The sequence below is a fragment of the Sus scrofa genome, chromosome 4, assembly GCF_054392235.1.
Source record: "Sus scrofa isolate SSC_HxYL_T2T_F1_AM1 chromosome 4, Sscrofa_HxYL_maternal_Yorkshire_Landrace_v2.0, whole genome shotgun sequence".
Classification (NCBI taxonomy): domain Eukaryota; kingdom Metazoa; phylum Chordata; class Mammalia; order Artiodactyla; family Suidae; genus Sus; species Sus scrofa.
Genome location: NC_139386.1, coordinates 8,741,169 through 8,762,316, shown reverse-complemented (window position 1 = coordinate 8,762,316; position 21,148 = coordinate 8,741,169). Strand labels below are relative to the sequence as shown.

The following is a 21,148-nucleotide window of genomic DNA, read 5'->3' as shown; positions in this document are numbered from 1 at the left end:
ACAGGATCTCAAAGAGATGGTACCACGTCCATATTCACTGAAATACTACTCACATTAGCCCAGATGTGGAGGCAACCTAAATGCCCATCAACAGACGCTTGGATAAAGAAAATGGAATACTATTCGGTCTGTAAGAAGGAAATTCTGCAGTAAGTGATAATACAAATGAACCCTGAAGACACGATGTAAGTGAAATAAGCCAGTCATAATTCTACTTGTATGAGGAATCTGAAATGGTCAAATGCATAGTCGGAGAGTGAAACGGTGGTTACCAGGAGCTGGAGGGAAGGGGAAACAGGGGGTTACTAGTCAGTGAGCACTACGTATCAGTTAAGCAAGATGAGAGATCTGCTGTAAACGCTGTCCTATAGGCAGCGATAATGGACTGGACACCAAAATCTTCATTAAGATGATAGATCTCATGTTAAGTGTTCTTATCACAATAAAACAATTTTAAAAAGAACAAGGACTTCTCAAAAATCCTTGCTTCTCAATAATGAGAGGGAAAAAAAACTAAGGAAGGAAATGCAAAGAGGGTGATTAATGGGGTGAAAAAAAGGGGGAGGATGGACTGAGGAGTTTAAGGATCTGGCAGGAAATGAGAATAAGACATATGGGGGCTGAAAAGAAGGAGAATGGATGAATAGAGTCAGAGAAATAGAACAGTTGAGAGAACTGAATCCAGCATGATCTAGAAGAGATAAATCATGTCCCTTTAATAATGAATTACAAGTTGTAGCGCTGGCTGAGATGCTGTTGAAGGGATTCCTTCTGCCTGGGCAGGCAAGTTGACCAGATGGTCAAATCCTGAGATTTCTGCTAACATCAGTGTTATTATTAAATGATTCTGAATATTATTAAGAAATTATTAGAATATATGTTCTCTTGGGGGCAGAGATTAGACTTTTGTTTTGCTTGATTTTGTTTGCTGCTGTTATCCCCAATGTCTAGACGAGTGCCAGGCACAGAAGGCACTTCCATTAACTAACATTAAACACAAATAATTCTTGAGCATTTCTTCTACCGAAGGCACTCCTAACTCCACAAGATTCCCCTATACTGATAACATTTTTAGAGGAAGAAACCAAAGCTCAGAAATCCAGCAACTTGCCCAAGACCATTCCAGCTGTAAGACACAAAACCAGTTTGGGAAATCAAATTTCTCTTATATTTGATAAGAGAAATATTTGCTAAGACTCTGCCTTAAAGAGGGGTCCTAGTGAGAGGCCAGTGTCTCCCCTCCACTTTGGGGGCGGCAGATCCTGCAGTCAACAGGCTAAAGCACACCAGCCAGGCCTTTTACCTTCCAAAGCAGCTGTTGGGTCCTTGAGCGCCACTTCTCAGCCTCGCCTACAAGATGTCCCTGGGGCTGGTCCAACTCAGAATGCAATCAGTGTGCATCTCTTGTGATCATTTTCCCTTGTTCTGTCTACTGATGAGCGATTGATCATACCCAGCTAGCAGGATGCTTGCATGGTGCCAAACCAGTAATAATGCCAAGATGAAGCCAGCATCTTTCCACTAACAGGCTAAGAAGGACGAGTCCCCAGACAGCCTCAGCACAGCCACAGGAGCAGGTGCATATGACTTTTAAAGAAACCCTGTCTCAGACTCAACTAATAAATACTTCATGCCTAATGCTGGGTTAATTCCATTCATATAGACGACCTTCTTTAAGCCTAAAACCCACCCGATGACAGGACAGTGTTTCCTGGTCCACTTAGGCCATTAACCACCCAACCACTAACTAGGTGTGCTTCAATAGCGAGCTCAAACCAACCAAACATGGGTTTTCCTGTAATAACATCCAATTAATCAGAATCCACAATCCCACCCCACCCCCCAGGCCATCTCACATGTCCCTGGGTTCTGCCCAAGCTCTTGCTTTGACTCCAAACTCCATTTCCAGCCATTTTCCAACTGTGAGGGAGGAAGAGGAGGCGGAGGCATGACTAAGAGTCCTCTGTCACCAATGGGCCGAGGGAGACCCAGTGACACCTAGGGAAATACCCAGACTCCCACAGTTGTCAGCAGAAAGTCAGAACTGCGATCGGGGCTCAGAAAGAGAGATAACCCACTGCATTCACATGTGAGTTCCAAAACCTCAGCTGTGTAACCCTGGGCAAGTGGTTTTATCTGTTTTCGTTTTCACGCCCTCACCTATCAAATGTAGGTAACAATCCCCACATCACAGAACTGCAATGAGAATGATATACATGATTCGCACGGGTGAAAGTGCCCAGCTCGGTATTCCATTCTTCTTCCTTCCACAGTTTGACATTTTCCTGGATCCTTTCTGGGGAACTGAGACTACATACAGGTTTTGGCATTCCCAACCCTGTTTTCAGGTGATGGAATAATTTCAGAGAAGGATAAAATGAATGCCTTAGCTAGCCCTTCCCCAGACTGGGCAAGACCGGCTGGAACACTGGCTGGAAAATGGGGGCGGGGGGGAGGAAGTCCGCACACTCCAGTGGGACTGCGGGCTGGGAAGCCAGCCAATACATCCTCAACAGCATTTACGTGCAAGAGGACAAGCGAGGCTGTGTACATCCGTGTACACGCGAATAATTTTTGTGCCATTTTTATTACTGCATTTTCCAGTATCATCTTCAGTCCAATTTAACTAAACAGTGCTAGAGACTGAAGTGAAAATATTTTCATCCCTTTGCACCACCTGAAGAAAGCAAATGAAAGACCAACAATGGCTAGCCTTCCTCTCCAGCCACTAACACCTCTAAGTACACGCAGACATGGTTGCCAAAGGCTGGGCCACCCAAAGGCCAGACCAGCCATATTCCTGGCGGAGGCCCTCCTGGCTCTGGTTGGTTCCTCAGTTTCCCGGAGGCACCCTTTCTGGGCTTTGGTAACCTCTCTGATGAAACCTGTTGCCAAGCCCGAGGTCCTGGGCAGACGCCCCCACCTGGTGGCCAAACCGGGAAAAGCAGTTTCCAACCAAGTAAGATGGGCACGTAGTGGAACTCCAAGGCTCCCTGAACTCCTTCCCACCAGGCAGGGAAGGGATCAATCGGAGAAGGGCAGAGAGGAATACCCACGACTAAAAGCACACAAGAGGGGTCAAGGTCCCGGCCGGTTCCCCGGCACAGTCCTGTTAATGGTACAGCTTCTTAAAAAGCAGCCATCAGGATGACTAAGCCACAGACAGGAAGTAAGAGGTCCCTGGAAGTGCCCTGCCAGCCCCGAGGTGTGTGCTGACAGACACAATTTCCCCTGCTGGGAGAGGAACCACCCTGCCATCCTCTCCCTCTCCCCAAATACAGCGGGATTTTCTATCCAGAGTCAGGTGCACAAGAAGCTCCACCTTCCTTTCCACCACGCAGTTACATCCTGACTAGAAGAAGACTCCTTCCAGGGGAAGGGAGCCTGGGGGCAAAGCAAACCTCCAGCCCAGACCCCTTACCACTCCCACTGCCTCCGCTCAGCTCAAGCAAGAGAAGGGGAAGCAGCTGACGTTAAGATCAAACTGTGGAGATGTTTCAGCCAAAATAATCCCCCTGCCCTCACCTGCTGGCCCTGTTAAACCCTCACCCCTCAGTTGAGACTTGGAGCCTGAGAATCATAATCAACCTACCCCCCATCCCCCTCTCTCATTAGCTTCCCTAAAAAGAACCCCAATACATGCTTTCTGACCAGCCCAGGTCCCCAAATGGAGCAAACCAAGCTCCTTTCCAAACCAGAATGGTGCCCTAAGAAGAATGGCACAAGCAAGCAAGCAAGCGCACACACACACACGCGCACACACACACACACCACTGTGGGCAGTGTACCACTCCCATCCCCAACTCCTGAATGTATCATCTAAACTCAGCAGCGATCCCAAGAGAAGAGACCCACCCCAAGCAGAAAAATAGAACGCATGGGAGGATCCGCCTTATCGTGTTCAGTCTCCTCGTTAACTGGAAACACCACATAATTCTCCTAAGCTTGGATACCAACATCCGGAGAAGGTGCCATAAATGCGCACCCGCGCGCGCACACAAACACGCCAACCCAATCTCCAAATCAGCTGAGCAGCCGCGCTTGGATCTTGTAAGCCCTGGTGTCCAACACCCAGAGTGGTCCCCGACACACAGACACAGCAGAGGGCAGACAGGTCTCCCATGCGGCAGACCCGCGCTCCTGGACTTTGAAGCCCCCGAGGGGTCCTCAGCTCCAGCCCCCACCTCGCCCCCCGCCCCCCCGCCACGCGCCGCCTCCGAGGGGCGCCCCGAGCCGCCTGGTACTCACACGAGCGCGTGGTAGAGCAGCGCCCAGCCCCGCGGTCTCTCGAGGGCGTCGTAGATCAAAGTTTGGATGCGCCGGTACTTGGCGTTGTTCCTCTTGACCGGGCGACTCAGGGGGGTCTTAGCCAGGAGCCCGATGCCCTGCGGGGTCCTCCGCAGCCCCTCGTCGCGACCGCCACCCTCCAGCAGTAGGGTCCCGTCTTTGTCCGCTCCGGCCCCGAGCGCCAAGGTGACTTGCTCCACGTCGCCCGGCGCCAGCCCCACTTTCCGCTCCTCGTCGCCGGCCGCCGCCGCGTCCCCTCCGGCCGGGTTAGCGGCCCCGCCGCCTCCGCCGCCCCCGTCGCCGCCGCCGCCAGCCGCCCCCGCCGCCCTGCGCGCCTTGAGCCCCATCTGCCTCGCCTCCGCCGGCCGCTTCGCCTTCTCCGCTGCTGCTTCGGGAAGAAGGGGCGCTCGGGGTGCGTGGACTAGGCGGCGGCGGCGGCTGCAAACCCGGGAACTCCAATGCCATGATCCGCGCGCCCCTCCCCACCCACCCCCCCCCAAAGCAGGCAAAGGCGGAGCCCCGGGGGGCAGGGGGAAGGGGTCACATCCCGCGCGGGTCAGCCGCGGGACCCCGAGGGGCGCGGACCGGGGGCTGCGGGCAGCCGGCGAGGGCGCGCGAGGCTGGCGCGGAGGCGCTAGGGCGCGCGGCGACGGGAGCCGGGCACCGGCGCTCCGGAGCGGCGGCGGCGGCGGCGGCACCCGGGCCGGCGAGCCCGAGACAGCATCGCAGTTTATTTACAAGCCCGGTGCCAGCCGCCCTCCCGCCCGCCCGCCACACGCGCCGCCGCCGCCGCCGCCTCCTCCCTCCTCCGCGCTCCCACCCGCGCCCCTCCCCGCCCGCTCCAGCCTCAGCCTCGCTCCAGCTGCAGCAGCGCGCGAGCGGGCGAGCGGGCGAGCGCGCGGCGGGCCGAACGCACGCCGCCTCCCGCCCGCCCTCGCCGGGGTGGGGCCCCATTGTCCCGCCCCGTCGCGGCGGGAGGCCCCGCCCCTCCCCGAGGCCCCCACCCCGCGCGCGGGGAGGCCGGGGGATCGCCGGGCATGCCGCCCCCGCAGCCGAGCCCTCGCCCGGCTCCCCGCGCTCGCGTGGGCGTTGGGGCTTTCCCGGCCCGGGCGTTGTCGGGGGAGAGGAGGCGAGGCTCGGGGGCTGCCTCTTTTTTCCGCGTTCTCCTGGCCCCTGCATCTTTTAAGTCTCACCTCCCCAGCCAGCTTCTAGGCTTTGGAGGTAAAATCCAAGTTGCTGAGTTGGCTGAGGCCGAGCGCACCGGGAACACACCCGCTCGGGGGGTAAGCAAATGCTCCTGGCTCCCTCTTCTTCCCTTAGGTGCGCGGTCGGTGGTGGAGAGTTCCGCCCTCACCTCCCAGGCCCTTGAATGGCATCTCCACCGGCTCCAGCGAGCAGAGGCTGAGAAACAGGACACCGGAATCGGCTTGGCTCCTAACTTGTGCTCTAGGCAAGTCATTCCCTCCCATGCCCAAGTTGCTGTTCATTCATTCAGCCCATGACTAAACCCGCGTGAGCGTCTCCTGAGAGCGGCAGTGGTCTAGGACCAGGGCACACGAGGTCCCTAGGCTCAGAAAGCTTGCCTTCTCTCGAAAGGTTGAAAACAACAACGGGAAGCCAAACATAAACAGTATAATTTCCCGCATTGATAGTTCAGTGAAGAAAAAAAATACCGTATCGTGCTAGAAGCGGAGAACTTCTTTCAACTGGCTAGTCCTGGAAGGCCTCATTGTGGAGGTGACATTTTGAGGTGAGATTGAAATAGCAAGCTGGGAGGTCCCGTGGTGGCTCAGTGGCTAATGAACCGGACTAGCATGCACGAGGACGCCTATTCGATCCCTGGCCTCGCTGAGTGGGTTAAGGATCCGGAGTGGCCATGAGCTGTGGTGTAGGTTGCAGACTCGGCTCCCAGCCCGAGTTGCTGTGGCTGTGGTGTAGACTGGGAATGTCTGTATGTGCGGCCCTAAAAAGAACAGTGAAAATGAAATAAATGACAAGCTGGAACAGCTAACTAAGTGTCCAGAAGTGCCTTCCAGGGGGCAGAATAGCAAGTGCAGAGCTTCAGCTGGTTGAGATCCCGCGAGAGTTGAGGAAGGTGTGGCCTCAGGTAGGTGTGGCTGGATTTTGTTAAATCACTGGGGATCTTGCCTTTCGAACCCCCGTAGGATTGGTCTGTAGTGTATAAGAAGGAGTGATCAGGAGGCCTGCCTGTGGAATATGGCTCTGGATTTGCCTGGAGGGTTGGCCAGGGAGAGTGAAAGACAGAGAAGGGCAGAGGCCTGGAGGAGAGAAGAGATGGGGCAGGGGAGGAGAACTGGAGGAGGAGAGCAGAAAAGAAAGGGTGGGTGTGTGGTGGTGACGGAGGAAGAGGATCTGCGTGAATGGTGGACCGAAATCTCAGAACCAATGGACGACGGAGTTTCAAGAAGGAAGTTCAACTATCCTACAAGGCTCTGCAGTAACAAGCCTAACTAGTGTTCATGAGAACAAGTGTTCGATCCCCAGCCTTGCTCAGTGGGTTAAGGATCCAGCTTTGCCATGAGCTGTGGCGTAGGTCACAGACATGGCTCGGATCTGGTGTTGCTGGGGCTGTGGTGTAGGCAGGCGGCTACAGCTCTGCTTGGACCCCCTAGCCAGGGACCTTCCATATGCTGCATGTGTGGCCCTTAAAACAAAAACAAAAACTGTATTACAAGGCTGACACCCTCCAAATGGTGCCGAATCAGCACAAAAATACACTGCTTGATGCAAAAGAAGAGTTTGCCCGGAAATTGACTCTGCTATGAGAACTTAATGTAAAGTAAGTCGCGAGAACCCAATGAAGGAAGATTATTCCTCAGTGAAGGGACCGAGGGATGGGTTTGGCGAAGACGACGTGAACTGGCATATAGAAATGTGCCTCCAAGCCCAGCAGGACCCCCGTCAATGCTGACCAATAGATTGATGCCCAGTGATGAGTTGGAGCACGTCCGTAATCAGTCAGGGCAGATTCTGGGAGAAAGTGAATCTCCTGGGTGAAAAAAGCTCCACGTGGAAGCTGGGGACCGAGCGAGGTTCCCTAACATTTGCTAATCATCCCCCAAAAGCATCAACACACGCATGTGCGTTCCATCCCAGCCCAGTCCCAGCTTCCTAGAATAGTGCTCTTTCACATTTGACGGTCTTTTCTAAGGTTACCCTTTTCCCCAACCCCTTTCTCTTCTACTTATTCATTGTATCCGTCAACTGCCTAAACGGATCATATTTGCATTGTGTTTACTATTATGTCTCTAAGCAAGTGCAAGTTCTCAGCATCCTATCTCTGAATCCTGGAAGAACGCCTGTTGTATGTAGTAAGCTCTCAGGACTTACTGCCAGCGTGAAAGAATGATGAATCAGTGAACGTAGAATGCAAAGACCCCAGAACAGTGTCTGGCACCCAGTGAAGCAGTCCCTGTATGTTTGCGTGTGAGGTTGTCGGTTTTGTCTTTTAGCACCGTGAAGGTCTTTAATCTTAAGAAATCTTAGTACTCTTGCAACCTGAGTAATGTAGTGACAGAACCATTTTGGCAGTACTTAAAAAAAAACCTCACCGGAGAGCTAGAAAAGGGTACTAGTCAAAGACCACTTAGAAGGCATTGTGCAAATCATCAAAAGGTCAGATTTCCAAAATGGCAGTTTGGACCTCAGGCACAGAGGAGGTTTCTAATTTGAAGAGAGGCGCCTACTGCCAAATATTAACATTTGAAGGTCAAGTGCAAGGGCTATGTTCATGACCCCCATAATGGGTGAGGCAAAGTCAATAACAAATTCATAATTCTGATGCAGTTAAATCCATTGATAGGGAAGCTGCCAGGGAATCTGGAAATTGATTTGCTTCCATGGTTTTATAATCCAATGGAGAGTGTTGTGCAGATGGGGAGTTTGGAATGTCACAAAAAATGGGGGGCACTCTGGGTGCCATTTGGGGGACTATGTAATCTCAACACTCTGCGGGGCAGATTCCAGCTAACAGAAATCAAACGTCCTGCGTTCCTTGAGAAAGAATCTTCTTTGAAGCCTAAAGTCCCAAGAGCCTCGACTCTCAACTGCGTGTTGGTACCAAGACAGAATTTGGTGACAGAATATCCTCAAGGGTTCGACTGGGGCCTGATGGAAACCACAGGGCATCTCCCCCTTGGCTTTGCCTCCCAGCCCTGCGCAACTTGGGGCCTTGAAAATGCAAGCACTTACTAGCTCCCCTATTTTCCCCTTGGCATCCCTCCTCCGTTCCTTTGCTTGCTTGTTTGTTTTGTTTTCTGTTTTTGCTAGTCTTCATCTCACTGCTTGATTATCTCGGACCTTAGGACTGGTGGACTCTTACTCCTTTGCAGTGAGGATCCTTGCTGGGAATGAGCTAAGAGAGAGAGAGACCAAGACACCTTCCCTGAGCCTCAGTTTCTTCCTCTATAAATCGTACTTCCCAGGGTTAGACATTAATACCAGTGATAGTTACTATCATTGTTGTAATCAAATGGGCAGAGGGGCATTGCAGGTTCACAGGAGCAGGCTGGTGGGGGCCCTGCCTACCCTCTCGCCCTGCCCCCCAAACACTTTCAATACCTGTGTTAGACTATGTTTAAATTTAATTTTTTGTTGCTCAAGATGTGTGTATTGTTGTAAAGGAATTATGAAATATAAATCAGCAAAAAGGCAATGAGAATAATTTGCCATCTTGTTACCCGGCAGTACTCTCTGTTAATATTCTGGCAGTGACTTGTTGCCAGTGCTGCTGCAGTGAAGACCAACGCTCAGCCCCCAGGATGGCACCTTCCCCAGGCATCCAGCCAGCCAGCCGGTGGCAGGTTGATAACCTTGGACCTTCCAGTCGTGGCCGGGGGTGGGTGGGTGGGGAGATGTGGCCTGACTAGAATAAACACATGTCCTGGACTCAGAATTGCCTCTCCTGCCACGGTGCTTCTGCCAAATCACCCTCCATGGCCTGAAACATACCTTATTTACTCTTGTAGAATCCCACCTAAAACGGCTTCTCATCAGATCCTACAGCAGCCCCACCAGGCTTGGTCTAGTTATTTATTTATTTATAGATTCTGCATAGATTTATTTTTATTACTTAATGACTTGTATTACATTTACAGGTGTACAACAATCATCACAACCAAATTTTATAGCATGTCCATCCCAAACCCTCAGTCCATTCCCCCACCCCCACCCCCAGCCTGTCTCATTTGAAAACTGTAAATTTTTCAAAGTCTGTGAGTCAGTATCTGTTCTGCAAAGAAGTTCCTTGTGTCCTTTTTTTAGAGTCCACATGTAGATGATAGCATTTGATGTTGGTGTCTCATTGTCTGACTGACTTCACTTAGCATGATAATTTCTAGGTCCATCCATGTTGCTAAAAGTGCCATTATTTCTTTCCTTTTAACGGCTGAGTGATATTCCATTGTGTATATATACCCATCTTCTTTGGTTTATAAATCTACCTCTGCAAGGAGCCAGTGAGACAGGTCTTTTCTTTTTTTTTTTTTTTTTTGGAGGAGACAAGACAAGCTCCAATTTGGAGTCTTGTAACATCTCAGGCCAAAAGGAAATATGTTTGGGAAGGAAGGATCCCATGCCTCCCCTATGTGTATTTTTTGTTCTTGAAAACCCAACTGCAGCAAATCCTCCGCTGTCTGCCCTCTTCCCTTCTTCCTTTGCTTTTCTTCTTTTTCCTGAACTTCAGACCACTCTGTTAGGGCTCCCTGGCAAGTGACAAGCCTTCCTGGAAATGGGTAAGATGAGATCAACAAAAGGATATCCTTGCACCTGTCACCTAGCTTAATGTATGGAATTTATACCCCCGACCCAAATTCCAGCCTTGGCTCTGTGGCTTTGATCTTAGTGACCTTGAACTAGTTGCTAAACTCATATCCAGCCTCAGTTTCCTGACCTGTAAAATGGTCTGAGCATCCTTCAGGCATCCCTGGTGCCATAGAGCTTTGCAGCCTATGATGCTCTGTGCACATTACTCAAAGGCGTCTGGACCCAGGACTGTGGAAGGCAGTGCAAAGCAGGCATAATGAGGCACAGTGAGCTCCGAGCCAAATGGCACCCACCTTCGCCCCAGATGGCAGTAACTAAAGGGCTTAGCTTTGGTTGTTCTCAGTGGGGAAAAGTGTTTCTTTTTCCTGCCTTGCATTTGCCATTCTTACATTAACCTTTAAATTTACTTTGCATGTATCTTCATGTCATTTTTGCCTTTTCTTGTAAATAATTATATTAAGTAAAATAGTCCATTCATCCATCTAATGAATTCATTCATTCATCTTTCCAGGGAGCATTTCTGATTGCCTCTTTCATGCATTACTCTCTATCTGTGGGAAACAGGTGGAAAAAAGAAAAGAATGTTGCATAATTAATATTTAGCTGGAAAGATGAGAAAAACAATGCAAAACAATTTACTCATCTCTGTATCATCATGCATTTCAATGACCATCGTTGTTTACATGTAACGAGTGCTTACCCATGTGCCTGGCACGGAGCTCAGTGCTTTATATGGATTATCTCATTTAATCCAAGTGACAAAGTTATGAGAGAGGCATGATGCTTATTGCTCTCTATGAACCACGATGAAATGACAGAGAGGTTAAGTACCCTGCTCAAGCTTACACTGTAGAAAAACTATGAACCCCAAGATCTAAGTTTGAGTTATCTAGACTCTATACTTTCAACTCCTCAGTTGTCTTACTTACTGAGAATTCTGTGCCAGGCAGAAGGCTTAGCATATACCAAGGCTTGGAGTCAAGGAACAGTGTGGAATTTCCAGGGCAAGAAGCTCAGATGGGTGGGGCGAGCATAAATGGAGCAGGGCCATGGGGACAGGCCCCCCAGGTACCAGCCTTATGAATTTGGGGACCACCAGGTGCTTTGAACATAGACTGATATGATCCCAGGTGGTTGCAGAAAGGGAATTCTGATGATTCCGTGGAGAAGACGTTGGGCGCAGGAGGAATTAATTCTATGAGAGCAGTTGCGAGACTTGGTAGAGCCCGTTGAAGTCCAGAAGGAAAACAGTGCAGATCCTGGAGAGGAGTGGGGCTGGCAGCAAGAGATACTTGGCAAAAAGAGTTCCCAGTGGAGTTCCCTGGTGGATTAGTGGGTTAAGGATCTGGTGCTGTCACTGCTGTGGCTCTGGTTACTGCTGTAGCGTCAGTTCGATTTCTGACCTGGGTACTTCCGCATGCCATGGGCGTGGTCAAAAAAGAGAAAGAAAACAAAATTGTTAAAAAAGAGTTTGCAAGAATTGGTGTCTAGAAAAAGAAGGGTGGGGTCACTTGGCATATTAGGGGCAGGAGCCAACCCACCCAGCGTCTCAGCCTCTCTCCCTCCTGTGCGTTCCCTGCTAAGCTGAGCATCCCTCCTCTGGCTCCAGTAATTGGCTCCCTGGGCAGTCTGTTCCTTTCTCTCCATCAAATTAAGCTCTTTCTCTTCAGGTCTTGATTGTTAAAACACCCTGTTTGCCCATGCCATTTACATATTCCAATTACCCGCTGCCATTTCCCTGCTAATGAGCCCATGTACCTGCGTTCAAGAGTGTCTGGCCTGGAGCCTGTTCATGTGGGAGGGCTTAGTGCTGCGGGCAGAGATGCTATTCACGGTATCTTCCAACAAGGAGTTCTGGGGCCATTTTTTCACCTCCTTCGAGCCCCCCTGGAGTAGACCTTTGTGCCTCATTAACTGCCCCCCTCCCCAGACATCCCAATGCTCCATTTACCTTGGTGGACAGAGCAGAAAGCTCTATGCCAAGAGAAGAATCGCATCCTGTCCTTACTGCCATCATAAAAGGTCCATTGTGCTCTTTGTCAGTCACAGGCACGGAGCCTATTAAGTCCAAGGTCTTCCTAATTTCCATCACTGAATGCTTTGCCGAGGGGACGCTGGTGCTTGGGTGCTAAGGAACAGGCTGGAGGATTATGGGAAGCTCCCATAATGATGCTGAATAGGGAGAATGTAGCCTTTTAAGACAGGCTGCTCTGGGCAGGAATCCTTTCTCTGAAAAAATGCTAAGTATTTGACCCTGGACACATTAAATAACTAGTCTCAACTTCATCTGTAAAATAGGAATAATAATTGCCTTGAAGGGATGTTTCAGGAGTAAGGGAGTTAATACTTGTAAACCTTTGGCACTCAGAGGCAATTAATACATATTAACTGATATACTCTGACTATTCACATATTAATTATAATATTAACAATTAGTTCGATCATCAAAATTAGAAGAGCACTTTGGGATGTCAAGTCCAGGGTTGCTCCACCTTTGGTGACACGGCCCACATTTATATCACAATCCAATCCGTGTAACACATCACCCACTCGAATGAACAGTTCCTGAAACAATGCTGTCCTGACTGTGTTCTGATAGTTGCTGGTCTATAAAATGCTGATGGCAAACTATTAGTTTGCTAGCAATGCCAAAACGAAATGCCACCGGCTGGTTGGCTTAAAGAACAGAAATGTATTTTTTTCACAGTCTTGGAAGGGGGACGTCCAAGATCAAGTTGTTGGCAGGGCTGGTTTCTTCTGATGCCACTCTCTGGGGCTTACAGGTGACCTTCCTTCCTCCTGTATCTTTACATGGTCACATCTCAGGTACTGGAGATTGAGGTGCCAGCCTGTGAAGTTGGGGGGACGCAATTCGGCTCATAACATGAGCCCCCTGCAGTGATTTCCCATTCCTCTAGACCATCAGGAACCTAGCCTATAAAATGTGAATCTGGTTCAATCCGTAGCCACGCCCTTGGTCTCTCCTTGAATATTTCCAGTAAGTCTCCTTCCACGGAATCCCGTTGCTAAATAACTAACACACTCACCACTTAGTGCAGAGTTCCCAGATTTTTCTCCAAATCTCACAAAGAGGTGTCCCCATAATTGGAAAGTTCTTCCTGATGAAGAGATAAAGTTTTCCCAGGTGGTGTGAATACATCATTGATGCTAAAATTTGGGTGCTTCATAGGAAGGCAGTGACAGCCCAGGGTGCAGTGTTTGAAGACCTAGGCTTCATCGCAACCTTGGCGCTTTATGGCTGAGCGGGCTTGGGGAGCTATGAAAGTTCCCTCATGCCAGTTTCCTCTTCAGGAAGCTGGAGTTGTGATGAGGTTCAAAACTAAATACAGAGACCGGAAGAACGTATTATTGCATTGCACATGGTTTGAGGCCACTTTCTTCTTGCTGTCTGTTCCATGACCAATCTCTTTGAGCCTCACTTGCCATTATTATTATCCCCATATTTTACATTAAATATTATATCCATAATAAAAACCTCCTAAGAAGACTATCAAAAGACTGGATAATCTAACACATGTATGATGCCGTGTTATTTATTTTTTTTTATTTTTATTTTTTGACTTTTTAGGGCTGCACCCATGGCATATGGGAGTTCCCAGGCTATGGGCTGAGTTGGAGCTGCAGCTGCTGGCCTCTGTCACAGCCACAGCAACTCGAGGTCCAAGCCACATCTGCGACCTACACTGCAACTCACGGCAACCTTTAACCCACCGAGGGAGACCAGGGATCAAACCCACGTCCTCATGGATACTAGTTGGGTTCATTACTACTGAGCACAATGGGAACTCCAGAAGCTGTGTTATTTAGAACTTAGTTGTGTCTTGACTTTTCTTTTGACATTGCAGATTGATGGAGAAAAAATGAGAATGCTTTTTGTTCTTCAAAGGAAGAACGGCCACTTTTTTAAAAATCCTGACTTAAGACTCCCTTTTAAATGAGTGTTAATTTGTAAATTTTCTGAGACCACATCAAACAGGCTTTGTGAGTGAACATCCTGGCCACGGTTTGCACACCTCTGGGTTAGTGGGGACCAGGCAAGCGACACAAAGCCAAGGCATTTATGGAAAGTGCAGTGCACAGCACCTAACACAAGAGGGAGCAATTCATAAATGGTCGCTGCCAGTCGTATTGTGACGATGGTGATGAAAAGAAAAGGAGGAAGAACGAAAGAGAATTAAGAGAATGAGGAAGGGACTCCTAGGTCCCCAATCTGTTTAGCATCTCCCAAGCCTCATAAAGGGCCATACGTGGACACAGCCCTGTCCTAGCGGGAGGACCCCTGTTCTCCGATTTTCTCCTTCCACCCTGGTCCCAAGCTTCCTCTGTGGGTGACACCTCAAGTGGCTGTCACACTGGAAGCCCTCCTGCTTCATCTCTGGATGCTTACCATAAAGTTTTCTTCCTATTAATTATTTGTGGCAAAAATAAGAATAAGAAAACAGCATATGAACATAATCTATTAAATGTCATATATCATTTATTGCTTGCATGTATCATACCACAGCTGTTATCTTCTTTTAATTTAGACTAGTTCTCAAAATTCTTTGAGTAAGGGAGTTCCTGTTGTGGCGCAGTGGTTAACGAATCCGACTAGGAACCATGAGGTTGCGGGTTCGGTCCCTGCCCTTGCTCAGTGGGTTGACGATCCGGCGTTGCTGTGAGCTGTGGTGTAGGTTGCAGACGCGGCTCGGATCCCGCTTTGCTGTGGCTCTGGCGTAGGCGGGTGGCTACAGCTCCAATTCGACCCCTAGCCTGGGAACCTCCATATGCCGCAGGAGCGGCCCAAGAAATAGCAACAACAACAACAAAGACAAAAAGACCAAAAAAAAAAAATTATTTGAGTAAGATCAGTACTCAGGTTGATAGGTCATACATATTCTGTCATTCTGTATCCCCCCTAGAGATGGTTCCACAAACCCAAAGGGTTAGACATACCTTATTTAAGAAAGATGTTTTTCAACTGTCTTTAGTGGCAAGATGCCATTTCACACTCCAGGTGAGAGTAAAATATCTTCATGAGAGTCCCCCAAGACTGGAAGGTTATGTTGTCACTAAACCAAGCATCAGAGTGAGTTCCTTTCCAGCCTTGACCTTTCTCTGGCCAACTACATTTCCTTTCACTTCCAGAAGAGGGGGCAAATAGTCAGACCACGTCTCTGTATGTAAAAGACTCTTATTCTGGTATGTTGACATAGTGCCTCTGTGTCCAGATGTTTTTGCATCTCTCAACACAACCTGATATGGACTAAGAATAGGGACAGTGATGACTGTTCAGCAAATAGTTGTCTTCCCACACCCACCTCATTAATGAGGAGCTTGTTCCCATAACTTGCTTTGCCCAATGGAAAATGAAAATGCACCATCTGCAGCCTTAGACCTTAGGACGCATCACATGGTTGTGCTTGCACCTCTGGGAGCCTGACCCTTCTATGAGAAGAATATGCCCTGGGAAGCTGCTCGTCCTTCCAGCCTCGGCTCTAGAATGAGACAGGTGGGGCAGAGCCATTAAATTGCCTACGGACTTGTGAACAGAGGAATAAATGCTTATGACAAAGCTATTAAAATTTATGTGGTTTTCTGAATCAGAAAAAAAATCAGGAATCAGCAAAAGTGATTATTTGCAGTTCTTTTGGTGGAGTGCTGTAATCCCTCCAAGGGTGATCTGATCTGTAGGTATCTGTGCCTTTGACTGATTTCCTATTGAGGAAGCTATTTTGCAACTCTGCAGGGATAAAAGTTAACCTGTAGAAAACTGATAGCAGTGCAAATGAATCCTGTGCTATAAAGATACAGTTGATTTGTATCCTGGAGAAAAGATAACTGTAAACTTGACATTTTATGGCCTCTTGAACGTTAACCTGTTATACATATTTTAGCAAATTTATTTCAGCCTTCCTGATTGTCTATGTTTCTCTCTCTCTCTCTGTCCTTCGAAATCTCCTTTGAACTGGTCTCAACATCTTACTGGTTTTCTCATTACATCATGAGTTGGATAAAAATCTTTAACATGGGTTCATTTTACTTATGCCTGAGGGTTATGTTTTTACCTTTAAAATAAACTTTGGCACTTGTTACCAAGCATTAGCTGACTGATACACTGGGGTTCTAATCTAGCCTGGGCCATCAATTCACTGAGCAACTTGGAAGAGCTGCATGGCCCTCAGTGCCGTGATCTGTAAAGTGAGGGTTTCTCTCTTCAGTCCTAACTTAGGTTTTCCCAAAGTCTTGTCAGGTAGGGAGAGGGAGTTTTATAAACCCATTTACAGGTGAAGATGTCGGGAGGCATCTTATTAATGCCTCCTTATTAATTCACCATCTATCCGACCTGTCATTTAATGCTTAGGTCCCTGATTAAAGAACAGAGCAGTGTGTGGAGTCTCAGGTCTGAACTTGAATCCCAGCTTCACTGATTAGTAGCTCTTTGACCTTGGGCAACTTGTTAATTATCTCTGAGCCTCATGTTCCCATGTGAAATTGAGATAAAAATGCATACTTCAGTACGTGGCTATAAAAATGACCACAGAAATGTGTAGTGCCCAAGATAGTGCCTAGCACAGAGTAGGAGCTCGATAAATGCCAGTTTGTCTGCCATCCCTTTCAGCAGAGTCACAGGAATCCCTGCTTTAGAGTCAAATCAGCACGAAGTTCAACTCCTGGCTCTGCCACTCACTCGCTGCGACTTTGGGCAGGTGTTTCCATCTCACTGGGCCCTCGTTCTATTATATATAAAATGGAGACACGAGAACTACCCCTTAGTATTTCTAAAGATTACTGGGGTGCTGATCATGTTGGGGGGAGCTGCAATATAGATGCTAGAACCATTGTTCTTATCATTAATAAGACAAGGCAAAGTGAAGGTCAAAGAGAGGGCCAACAGAGGTCATTGCATGGAATTTCGAATAGAGCCTGCCTTAAAAGCCAGACTTTTCAACAGGGGTTCATATCAAGGACTATAGATTTGGGGAGCCCAATTATCAGCTGTAAGGAGCAGAATTACATGATGAAAGATCTCCTGCTTAATCAAGAAATTGCATGGACTCTAATTTCAAAAAATGTTAATGGGAACTATTATGTATTTATATGCAGTTCCAAAAGATTTATGCCCGTCTTAATGGCTGGAGATGTCCTTCAAATTTTCCATCTGCCTTGGAATAGGTCTAATGTGATAACAAACAGGAAATCGACTGGGCTAAGGGACATGCAGTTCTGTTTTGAACCATAAAATCTCCAAGGCTGCTGACATTGCATATTAAGTAGCTGATTCTTTCCTTTCCAAATTAAGAGCTCGGTTTTGTATTACATTCACGGATATAAAACTTGGCTCTGTGGTTTGGGATGCATGAGATCTCATTCACTAAATATTTTTGGAGCAACTAAGAGTTTCTAGGATCTTCCAGGCTTGGCAAGGAATGAGGTAAGACATAAATGAAACTATGGAAAAATCTCTATCTAAGAAGATGGTTGAGAAGGGTAAGACAAGAGTGAAAATGATGGTAGTAAATTCTTCTGGAAGTATCCAGCCTTTCCCGAAGCATCCAGGCTGGTTTTATCACACGGTCATTGGGAATCTCGTGAGCCTCTGTTTCCCTCTTGCTTTTGGCCAAAGGCTAAGAGCTGAATTCTTCTGCTCTTCTATTTCTATGTTTACGTTTCATAAAACTTCATTCATTTCACAAACAGTTACTGAGCAACTCTTATATGCCATGTGCTCTACTAGGTGCTAGAAATACAGCTTTGAACAAGACAGGCAAAAATTCCTGTACTCAGAAAGCTTACATTCAGGTGAGGGAAATAAATTGTAAACACAACAAATAAGTAAATCTGAACATAAGATTTCCCTTCCTGCTCCACTTATCTCTGGCTGTGTACCCACCACCCTACCTTTCCTGGTGCAAAGCAATAGCCCTTTATTATTCTCATGGAATCAGTGGGTCAGGAGCTCTGACTGCACGGCTGGCTTGGTTCTGCTCTGTGTTTGGGCCTTGGCTGGGAAGATTCAGATGGGTAGAGTCAGATCCCCTGGGGTGAGAAAATCCACTTCCAAGCCAGCCTCTTTGCTGGGGATGGTTGGAAACTGGTGAGCCTCTTGGTCAGAGCACCTGTGCATGGTCACCTCAGGACAGCTGGCAGCAGTGTTCCCATGACTGAGGTCAAAGCGCATGGACTTTTGTGACCTAACCTCAGAGTCACACGGTGTCACTTGCAATGTACTCCACTGGCTGGAGGAGTCAAAAAGCCCCTCACATTTGTGCACAGACTCCATGGAAAGAATGTCGAAGAGATTGTGGCTATTTTTCAAATACCCATAGTGCTTTAGGGCCGGTACATTCATGGGGCAGAACTTCAGATTCAGGGTGAGTCAGGCCAGGATTTTTTCCTTTTTTGTCTTTTCCTAGGGCCGCACCCACAGCATATGGAGGTTCCCAGGCTAGGGGTCGAATCGGAGCTACAGCTGCCAGCCTACACCACAGCCACAGCAATGGAGGATCTGAGCTGTGTCTGCAACCTACACCACAGCTCATGGCATTGCTGGATCCTCAACCCACTGAATGAGGCCAGGGATTGAACCTGCATCTTCATGGATCCTAGTCAGATTCATTTCCTCTGCACCACAGCGGGAAGTCCTCTAAGACCATTTGACAAGTGCTGTGACACAGAGCCACAGAGCACCATGGAGACACACAGAAGGAGGGGCAAGCTGAGTGAATTCGGGCAAATTTACAATCTTTCTGCCATTAGTTTCTTTCTTTGCACCATGAGGCTTAGAGGACCTAGCTTATATGGCCAATACAAGAATTATTTGAAAAAAGTAACCCAAAATAGCACTCAGTGGCTTCACACGATCCTATTTTAGGTCTTTATGAACCACTGATCACCATCTGACCTTTTCTCAGTTTTCGTGTTTATTCACTCATTGTCTGAACTTCAGGAACTAAAGGTAAGCTATGCAGTGGATTTTGGCTTCTGTATAGAAAATGGCTAGTCTCTGCTTGGAAAGTTCTGTCCCCCAGATCTCTATGGGGTTCCCTCCTCCACCCGTTACAAGAATTGCTGAAATGCTGTATCCTGTTTAAGGGGGGTATCTTAAAATCCCTGCCTTCCCCTCATTCTGTCCTATCTTTCTTTTTCCACATAGCACATACTCTGTAAGGTCTACATGTACTATGTTTATTGTCTTTCCTGCAAGAATATAAATCCATGAGACAGGGTTCTGTGTTTCTTTTTCTTGCTGATTCATTGCAAGTGGCCATCACTCAACCTTTCCTGTCGCAGAATACCTGAATGCATTGGGAGAAGGGGTAGAAGGAGAGGCGGTTAGCAGGTGCCAGGGGGCTTTGTGAGCCATGGTTACGAGTTTGCATTTTCTCCTTAAACATCTATGCTACACTTTGTAGCATTTTACAAATTTACATTCCTATAGTATTCTGGCTACCATATAGAAAATGGAAAGTAAGAGGTCCAGATTAGATGGAAAGAGATAGGTTAGGGGTTGGAGAGATGCTGGGGACTTGGACCAAGGTGGTGACACTGGAGGTGGTGTGAGATAGATTTGGGACACGTGTGGAAGGTAGAACTGACAGGACATGCTGATGGGCTGCATACGAGGGTGAAGAGAGGACAGATATTGAAGACAACTAGTAGGTTTGGGGTTTAAGTAATTGGGTATAATATGGTGTCATTCAGTGATGGGTAAGACTATGGAAGAAGCAGAAGGAAGGTTGTGTGTGTGTGTGAGCGTGCGCGTGGGCGGGTGAGTGGCGTTTGGGGTTGGGGGCAACAAGTCAAGACTCTCTCTTGGCCTTGTGAATTGTGAAACGTACATCAGACATCCTGGTAGAGGATTCTCCTTCTGGGATCTATCCTAAGGAAATAATCAGAGATGCCTACCAAAATACAGCGTGGTTTTTCACTGCCTTATTTCTAAGTCAAAAAACTAGGGTCTACCTCGGTGTCCAGCATTATGGGACCAGAGCACTAGGCATCCTTGAAAATGCTATTTGTGAAGATTATAATGAGACCAGAAAATTCTCATTAAATAAATAAAGGAATGCCTGGGTGAGCAATTACTGCATGGTGTGGTCAGCATCAGTAGAACAATATCCACAAAATGCTCTCATGATGAACCGGATAAATCATGGAAATTTAGAACCGGAAGAAACCTTCTAGGGGGAGGGATAACATTTCAGTTGAAAGAAGACAGGAGGTGCCAGAGAGGTCCTTGTTTCAGCTGTAACATCCCATCCTATGGGCGGAAAGAGACTTGAATTTAGAAGGAATTTACCATGTCCTGGCCCCTGGTATTGCTGTTGCTACTCAGCTGGGTCACTGGGGTGTATCACTGAACTGCCTGGAGCTCAGTTTCTTGAAACGTACATGAGACGGCTGGTAGTCCCATCGATGCCTTACCTCTCCTTTCCGTGGTTTCAACTCTTCCTACAGAGCAGACTGTTTCAGCTCATCCCTTCCAGCCCTGCTCATCGTTCAGCGGATGTTCAGAAGGCAAGAGACCTGTCCCACGAGTCTCTTGATATTTAGTCTTCTCTAAATATCGTCATTGTCTTTTCAGCCTTCAGCAGGAGAGGCCAACACAGACAGAGGAAATTTGGGCATGAGAAATAAAACTGATGACCAAAATATATATATATGTCAGTTAGCCTTGGTCTTAAAACAGTCAACTGCAACTTTGATTTCAAATAAAATATTTCTGGCTTGATGGGAGGTATTTATGAGATATACTCGGCTATTGAAAGTTATACATTGCACCAGACTTGAGGGCTTTACCAAGAAAAACAAAGCTTCGGCAGTAATTTTCCTTCCTGCTACCAGCCTCACTGTTAACCCATCCCTCACCAAGGGCGCCCAAAGCCGTGTCCCAAAAATTCAAATGTCTTTGTATCCACACACCCCTGACCCCTTAAATACAAGTGCTTGAAACTGTTCAGTGGGCCATCATTTCCTATGGGAGAAAACCTAGGGTCCCCAGACCTGGCCCCCCGCCCACCTGCCCCAGCCCCTTCTCTTGCCATTCCTCTCCCACCCTCCTTGCCCTCCTCCG

General features: G+C 48.0%; 2 protein-coding genes across 3 annotated transcripts in view; one reads left to right on the top strand and one right to left on the bottom strand.

The window, feature by feature from the left end:
* Window positions 1–4,769, bottom strand: part of KCNQ3 (potassium voltage-gated channel subfamily Q member 3) — a 306,090-nt gene extending 301,321 nt beyond the window's left edge. Inside the window, exon 1 of the mRNA XM_021088897.2 lies at window positions 4,249–4,769. Within this exon, the coding sequence (XP_020944556.2) occupies window positions 4,249–4,634 (386 nt within the window). The 5' untranslated portion in view covers window positions 4,635–4,769. The remainder of the gene's footprint in view (window positions 1–4,248) is intronic.
* Window positions 4,770–5,280: 511 nt separating this feature from the next.
* Window positions 5,281–21,148, top strand: part of LOC146403661 (uncharacterized) — a 28,142-nt gene continuing 12,274 nt past the window's right edge. The window contains exons 1-2 of one of the 2 annotated variants that reach the window (XR_014843336.1): window positions 5,281–5,508; window positions 5,608–6,394. Coding sequence is in view for 1 of the 2 variants with exons in the window: in XM_085021636.1 (XP_084877762.1) it covers window positions 5,325–5,508; window positions 5,608–5,737 (314 nt within the window). In the remaining variant the exon portion in view is untranslated. The remainder of the gene's footprint in view (window positions 5,509–5,607; window positions 6,395–21,148) is intronic. The other variant, XM_085021636.1, reaches the window with a different exon arrangement.